At 31.2% G+C, this 9,054-nt stretch overlaps 1 protein-coding gene across 1 annotated transcript in view; it reads right to left on the reverse strand.

Moving 5' to 3' along the window:
• Nucleotides 1–4,053: 4,053 nt before the first annotated feature.
• LOC108749111 (serine/threonine-protein kinase/endoribonuclease IRE1) overlaps nucleotides 4,054–9,054 on the reverse strand; it is a 27,126-nt gene continuing 22,125 nt past the window's right edge. Inside the window, exon 13 of the mRNA XM_018487638.1 lies at nucleotides 4,054–4,566. Within this exon, the coding sequence (XP_018343140.1) occupies nucleotides 4,198–4,566 (369 nt within the window). The 3' untranslated portion in view covers nucleotides 4,054–4,197. The remainder of the gene's footprint in view (nucleotides 4,567–9,054) is intronic.

Genomic DNA, 9,054 nt, shown 5'->3' on the forward strand with positions numbered 1-9,054 from the left:
TAACAATATAAATTTGTTAGTATTTTTTGTAAAAAAAATTTTTTTCTTACAGTTCAGTCCTTCAGCTACAAAAGTGCAATTGGTGAAAATTTTGTAGCTCTTAAAGATTCGGACCTATGGATTTATGAAAATGAGTCTCCAAGCCAAAAAACTTGCCATTCTCAAATGTTCGATCACTTGTATTATCGAAAATATGCAAATAAAAAAAAATTCCTCGGACACGTATCTCTTTTTTTTCGACATAGAATCCGTAAAAAAAGTTTCAGTCAAATCGAAGAGGTGCCGATTAATTTTCATCAAAATCCGTTCGGTTTGTAAAAGAATTACCCATATATAGTATTGTGCATTATTTTTATTAAGTATATTTCAGGAATCATATTTACATTTATTATATTAATGAAATCCCAAACAACACAAAGTCGACTATAAAAATCAACTATAAATTAATTGGAGAAGTCAAGAGTCAACTTCAAAGTCAGCCTGAATGTCAACTAATAGTCGACTAAATACTGTTTAAAAAAAAGTCGACTGAAAGTCGACTATAAGTAGACTGGAGAAGTCAAGAGTCGACTTTTAATCAAATCTGAATGTCGACTAATAGTCAACTAATAATCGACTATATTGTCTTGAAAATAATCGACTATTATTAATACAGCTAACTAAAATTGACAAGTTATCGAATAATTAACTTCTGTATGGTTAATATTCCACTTCTTTGTTAAGTTATTGGGCATTGATGACTGAAAGATATCTTACAGTTATCAGTGCTCAATAAGTTAACACAGAAGCAGAAACATTAACCATCCAGAAATTGACTATTCGGTAACTTATTATCAATTTTGGTTAGCTCTCGGAGGTCTTATTATAATAAATTTATTTTCCAGAAAAGCACAATATATATACTCATGTAAACTCTTATTATTATATAAAACAACATAATAGTATTATATTAGTTATACAGGAATGAACATTTTCAAGAACTTTATATCATAAATATTTTAATACAATTATTAGCGATAATATTGCTCTATAATAAATTACCCAAGTACGTTTTTGTAAATGTACATGTAAATAAAATAGAATTATTATACGCAGGTAAAATAAAATAGACAGGATAATGCGATGATGCAATACAAAATATACATTTTCCTATATATGTATACATATTGTATATTTTCTCATTTAAGTACAAGTTCTTATAAGCAATCAGTTAGATGTTAGAAAAAATATTTCTACTCTTTTATATATTTCACATAATATATATTTTATTTCGTAACGTTTGAAATGATAATATCGCAAATTAATTTTTGATCGTCAATTTGCTACTAACATCTTATAAAAACTTATTGCAACAAATATTACCTCAGCCGAGTTCAACCCAGATTTCTCGATCCCCAGTCGGGTATGCTTAACCTTTTGATTACTAAAAATTGAATAATATTCTTCGCACTAACCGATATGTATATAGATGTGCATTAATACATGGTAGCGTGTATACATATAAATATTTTCTTATACAGGGTTAAATTTCGGCATCACCCATCCTAACAGGTAGAACGAAACTGAGTCGAAAAATCCTCTACCATTCTGCGATTTTCGCAATAGTTAACGAGATATTAATTACTAAAAATCGCTAAATATTGGTCTTCAATAATTTTTTACTCTATCAATTTTAATACTATCTAACTTAAATACTATCAACTGTATAGAAAAATTGCACAAGATAAAAATCATTTAATTTCTTCTCGTAGATCATTAAGAATTTTTTTTTCAGAATTTTTTATCAATTTTTTAATACTGCATTTTATTATTTTTTTTCATGAGAAGATACGGTATTAAAAATTTTGAAAAAATTCTCACAGAACTATAAGAAAATAAATAATTTTTATCTCTTGCTGTTTTTTTGTAAGTTGACAGTATTTGAGTAGAAAATTATTGAAAATCAATATTTAATGATTTATAATAATTTTTAGTAATTAGTATCTCATTACTATTATTATTAGTGTAGGATCGCATACACGAATTCGAGTCGCATACACGAATTCGACTCACGCACGAAAGATGGTGAAAAAAAATCACTCGCCGTCCGTTCTTTATACTTCTGTGTCTCCTAATGCTACTCGCGCGCCACAAGCACTGCTTTCAGCACACCGATCAATGGACGCAATCGATACAAGAATCGATATTGACAGAATCCTGCAATTCCCACACTCGGCCGTCCTGAATGATGCGGAAATTGTGACAGATAACCTGGATTCCAAACCAAAAGGTCCATAATGATTAACAAAATAAAGGTTATAGAAGAGGAACAGCTTATCGAAGAAGTTCGCAAGCGTCCTACATTATGGAATTTCAAGCTTCCTCTTGCTGTCCCAAGTCTGCATGCAAAGAAAAAGCTATAGGAAGAAATAGCGATGAATGGTAATTCTTTACTTACATAGCCAAAATTCGCATATAATCACTCTCATTAGTCGCGTCATCACTCATTCACGCCTCATTATTTGGATGTAAAATTATTATTGAAAGACTATCATAATTATAATTTAAAAAAAACCGTTCAAATGGAGTTATGTCGAACCATGTCCTGTTTTTGTAATTTTAGTTCGATAATGCTCAATAATTCTTCCATCTGAGTTGCACTCATTCGGAAATAATTGTGGAATTGTATATCTTTCAAGATTAATTTTAGGAGCGATGGAAAGAAAAAACCGTATTTGTTGCAATTTTTTAAAATAAGAGTGCTACCCAGTACTTTTTCTTTTTGTACACTTTTTTCTTTTTTAATAATAGTATATTAGCAAATGCAACAACTATGCGTCGTCTCCGAATCACTGCTACAGCTGTAGCTGCTATTATACAAGTATTCTTTTACGTATTCGATGTATTTATTTTCATAATTCATTTTTATTAAAATCAAAATTAGAATAAAAAATTAGTGAAAATAAATGAGTATCTTCGTTAGCTTAAAGCTAGTGACGATATCAAAAGGAAGCAGAAAAGCGAATAGTTTTTGAATGCTGTTTTAATTGTAGTAGAGGGGAGGGAGTGGGGAGAAGGGAAGGAGGAAATAAAAAGTCCAAGCTTTCCTTCGCTGCAATTGTACTTTACTTATAAGCCCTGCTTGGCTTTTGATCTCATGCTTCTTAGTCTTTATTTGTCATCAATTTGGTGACAGCTTTGAATATAACAAAATTTGACGATTTTGTCTTCAAAATTTGTAGTAAAATTTTAGAAAATTTGATTTTGATAGTATATAGTCAGCTATCTAGGAGCATATTTGGTGAAAGTTTGCTAACAGTACTAGCAATAAGTTATTATTATTATTGTTATTGTTATTATTATAACAAAGTTGCTAATTTGCAGCAAATCGATAAACATAATTTGTTGTCAATATTTGCAATTGCAGAGAAGATTATAGAGATACTTACTAATCATTTTAATTAATAATAGTATTTTTTTAATTTAATAATTAAATAATTGCGCTAATAAAAATATATGGAAATATATTATAAAATAAAATCTTAAATTTTTTTTTATTGTACAAAAATTTCAATTTTTTAATATAAGTGCATATTGTATCCAAAATTATTTATATATAAAGTTACACTACAATGCATGAACTAGTTGCCCAATAAATAAACAAAATATTTCTTTGTTCTATATTTTTGTAATCAGTGTAATAATAACGCAATAAAACTTTATATAGGTTATTTTGAATATTTAAAGAATTTACTTTAAAAAATTTAAATTTCTATCATTTAAAAAATTTTTATTTTTAACAATAAAAGTAATGAAATAAAATAAATAAACAACAAAAAAGTGTTTAGTTATTAAATAAAAAGTTATTAAATTATTAATTAAGTTATTAAGTAAAAATGTAATCTTATTTACACAAATTTCATATGTATATAATTTATTTGAAGTGTAAGTACGAAACACATTTCCAAATTTAATTTTCTTTGCAGGAACTGTACGTCCAATTACATCCTTAAATACACTACTGTATTAAAAAGTTTTGTAATTTGAATGATTTCAGTTCTCTTTCTCAATTAAAAGTAAAACTGAAATTTTTAATATATTGGTTTATTTGGAACTACATATGTTATGATTCCAACTAAACGGAAATTTCATTATTGTATGCGCATAGGACCGCACTTTTCTTCATCTTTACTTATTTCGTAGTAATATTGAGATAATTCAATTCGATGGCTGCAACAACCATGATGGTTCCTCCTGTTTCTTTTTTTCCTGCTTTCTTTTCTGACCACGGTATCTCGTTCGATTAAGACTCCAATCAATGCTAGTTTGTCTTGTCTTGGTCGATGTCGATAACGCATTATTAATTCGATCCATCCGTACAATCAATTGTCCCTCATAATCACTCGTAAAAATGTAGTGTGGATGATAATATTGTTTCAGATTCGATTCGTTTCGAAAATTCTGCATCGCGCACCACACGTGGCACAATAAGCATGGAAATCTTGACAACCAATATTCTGTAAATTTGTTTGGAATCTCACCGAGACTTTCTTGAGCCTTCAGACTCAGTTCTCTATAATGATGCTTCTAAAAAAAAAACACATCAATATATCAACACTAATAATAAGTCGATAAGCAAGATGACAATTAAGATGTAATATGTTAAATCATTATTATACTTTTCCTTAACTGTTTTACATTTAAATACATTTACTTATACGCGTACTTATTAATTAAACGAAATATATATTAATATTATTTCCGCCAGCGGACGCAGGATTCGCAAGATCCACGAGTTAGAGCTGTTTACTTTTTTCAACTATGAAGAAATTGAATATATGGATATTTGTTTCTATGATAAATATGTGTTATTTCTCCTTCTACATATTTGAAATAATTTACGATAATTATTTAATATAGAGGACTATCTTCTAATGACCTTGACATATGTTATCAAGATCATGCCCCCAAGTAACCATGAACAAATTTTAGCCATCGCTCGTTGTCCGTTAAAAAATTGTTATCCAAAAAAATTCATCAAAAGAATGTTTTAAAGCAAAGATTTGTGTTTGTAAAGCAGACATTCCTATAAAAAGAATAACCAAATATATCATCATATACAATATATATATCAGTTGACTGGACTAACTTTTGCAGAGAGGGAAGGTAAATTCATGTAATTTAATAACTTGATAAAACTACATAAATGGAGAACAATGTCAATTGTTTGTAAAGCAGGAAATTCGTGTTTTTGAATATTAGTATTTAATTTTAAAATATTAGTATTTTTAAAACAAAAAACTTGTATACTTTTATTTAAAAATTCTCTACTTTAATAAATATTCAATTACAACAATTTAGCTTCTCAGCTCATGAATAAATGGTTAACAAACAATCAAAATCAAATTGGTCAAGGAATTATTATCGAAATCGATGAGGCAAAATTTGAACGTCGATAATATCATCGCGAACAACTCGTTAAAGGACAATGGCTTTTCAGTGGAATAACACGCAACACAAAGAAAATGTTTGTCGTACCAATTGAATCCCATGATGTACAAATATTACTATCGCTCATCCGAAAATACATCGCTCCTGGATCAATAATTTACCGATTGTTCGAAAGCATACGGCCCAATCGACTCAATATATCAACATAAAACAGTGAATCATTCACATTTTGTTGACCCAGACACAAGCGTTCATACTCAAAATATCGAACATCTACGGAGAGATATTCGAATTATACCTCGATATGATCGTAAATTATCCTATTTCGTCCATTAACTTGCAGAATTTATGTTCAAAAAAACGTTTAACATGAACAATTAGACGCTTTTTTTAAATGGCTAAAGATTCCATATATAAACGTAGAAATTCGGACAAATTCTCTGCTCTAAAGACATAAAAATTATATAAGAAATTATATAAGAAAATATTTTGCGCTATAAAAGCAGAGAATTTGTTTCATCGGAGCGCAGTTGTGTCCAAAAGTTAGGTTTTATTGATGAACTTTTTTGTTAATAACTTTTTAAGGAACAACGAGCGGCGGCTAAAATTTGTCGCTCGGAGTCATGACAACATATGTCAAAGTCAGGATCATTATAGAATAATCCGCTATAGTAAACAATTAATTTACAACATATAATAAAAAATTGATTTTCAAACGTTTTAAAACAATTTCTTGAGTCGCTATTATCCTTTTGATCCTGCATCCGCCATGCGTACGAGTATCACAACGTCCGCTGCCCGAAAGTTAATTACATTCTGCCTTCTGACTTTCATTCTTCTTTATATTTCAATGATTTCATATATTTTAAATCTTAATAACCTACTCTCTTTTATTAAGTTTCCTGATTAGTCGCGGCCATGTTGGAATCGTGACGTCAGAAGCAAGGAATGATACATTAATTTAAGTTACGTGCCATTTATAAGTAAAGACAATTTGAATAAATCTAATTGACGAGAAACACGCTTTAAAACACTTATAAAAATCGACGAAAACTCTCTTTTCCTCCCTTGACAGTCTAAATAATCGTAAAAAGACACGTAAAATGAACCTACATTCGGACAGAAACACACGGTCTGACAGCTGTTGAAACAAATAAAAAATACATTTTTACACATAAAATTCCACTTTAGTTTTCGTCGATAATTAGGATTTGATAAGTACGAGACAAGTAACATTTAAGCAAATAATAAGGAAATGGCACGCAACATAAATTTCGTCGTCAAAACGTCACTTTTCCACGCCTGTAAGTTCAGCGTCAGTTTATCAGTGTTGTTAAACGGGCCGCGTTTCAGGCGCATGTGCGTCCAATGTAGCTTCAGTAACATACTGGTTACTAGTAAATAGGAGATTATTAATCGTCTATATAAAATTTTTTCAAAAATGTTAAAAATTTTAATATATTTTACATATATCATATATGTATACATATATAGAAATATATTATACATATTAAATATACTCGTATGTATACATATGTAAAATATGTAAAATATATTTAAAAAACATATTTAAAAAATGTTCGACCTTTTCAATCCTAAGCGACTAATAATCTCCTATTTACTAGTGACCGGTACGTTACTGAAGCTACGTTGGACGCGCATGCGTCTGAAACCCGGTCCGTCTAACACACTGCCATTTATTGATGGTGCGAGACTGTAACACACATACAAGCACGAGTCCATGTCGTGTATTCGCCTTCAGCGCACCGAGAGTGAACGAGACAGCGAGCTCTTTCTCACACTACTCGCTTGTTTCAAGCAACCGAAAATGTTTTCAATCTCTGCCGCTCAGCGGCCCTCGGCATCAATAAGGATAAGAAAACGTTTCCTTCGGCATTCTAAATAACATATAAGTTTTAATACCCCTTCCATTAATCCAGAATAATATAAATCATGTAAAAATGCAACAGTTTACGAGATATTTAATTTTTATGACTTTTCATGCGCGTTATATTGTATATCTCCTTTATAAACTCGAATAGCAAGAATAGTTCAATAGAAGTAGAATTTTATCGAAAAAAAATTATAAACCTTTCTCTTAAAGCCTTTCTCTTCACGAAAATCTTCGAAAGGCTATAAGAAAAAAAAATGCGTATGTTTGAGACTCGAGACTTGTAAAGAAAATATCAAATAAAAAAAATCAAATAGTTGCAAAAAGCATAGTAATAATGGGAAAGAATTGGCGCGATAAAACATTTCCTCCCACGCCTCTCCTGGATTAAAATAAACCTTCTCCACGCCACTCCCGCCATCATGAGCGTGGCCTAGACGAGTCTGTCTGGAAGGATGGTGGGCTCTGATTGGTCAGTGGATGAAAGGATGGGTAATAAGATAATTAAATGGAACGTTCTTATTGGTTCACTCGATAATTGACAAAGATCTGATCGGCCTGCTTCATAACTTCCCTTTAAGGTGATTAAAGAAGGGAGTGGTAGAGGACCTCCAACAAAATGAAGGGTGAAGTGCGGAAAAAGATGAGTGGGAGATTAAAACCATAGAAGGAAACCAAGAGGAGAAAAAGAAGAACATATAGAAAAGCAGGAAGAAAAGAAATCAAGAGGAAGAGAAGATTCAAAGGAAAACTCCTACAGGTATATAATCCTTATTTTTGTATTTTACTATTTCTTAATTCTTATGCTGGTATTTAATTTATATATTATATAACGAATATCATTATTAGGAATTCCTCCATCTCCTGTTCTGTGAACGGTAGGAAGACTTTCCTTATGGCGTCATGGAAGAGTATTCCGTTAATAACTTTTCGGAAAATATTACGTATACGCCTATTAAATTAAATACGAGAATAATATATTCAAAGAAATTTTACCATATTCTTTCATAAAATGAAAATTTATCGATCGTTTTTTGTGTCTTTCGTATAGAAGCGCACATTATCGAGAAGTTACAACGTGGAGATGGACGAATCTCCCCGTCTCAAAAGAAAGCGTTAGCAGAAAGAGAGGGAGATGAAGCATCAGTAGAGAGAGAGAGAGAGAGAGAGAGAGGGAAAGGAAACATCCGTGGAAAACTCGAGGAGGAGGAAAGCGCCCCTGAGGAGGAAGAGGAGGAGAAGAAAGGTGTCTCTGAGGAGAAAGGCATCCCGCAGGAAAATCAGAGAAATAAGGTTGGGTATTTTAATTATTTATTTTTAATTGGGGAAAATTCGCGTCGGTTTTGCGCTGCTAAGGAGAAAGACGTTTCATTTGCGTCTGTTACCAAGATATCGATATTCACGACTGGTTTGAAAACGCGTTCCGCGAAATTCATGCTTACGTGTTATATACCTCCAAACCAGACAATTATGTTTTCGCTTGATTCGACGGATTTAATGCATGGTCCGGCGGGATTATCATTTCGTCCGGCACGCGATTCACGAAGAGACATTTGTCGTCTTGTAAGTTCGGTAGCACAAAGTGCCGGTGATTCGATCGCGCAAAATTTCAACGTATGTGTTTTCAATGTCACGGTATCAAGAGGTGCTACGAATAAACTTACGCGGGAAGACATTAGGAAACATTCGATTTTAATAATCTCCAATTCCGATAATATGCTTCTCCCACTCTC

The sequence above is a fragment of the Trachymyrmex septentrionalis genome, unplaced genomic scaffold, assembly GCF_001594115.1.
Source record: "Trachymyrmex septentrionalis isolate Tsep2-gDNA-1 unplaced genomic scaffold, Tsep1.0 scaffold267, whole genome shotgun sequence".
Classification (NCBI taxonomy): Eukaryota; Metazoa; Arthropoda; class Insecta; order Hymenoptera; family Formicidae; genus Trachymyrmex; species Trachymyrmex septentrionalis.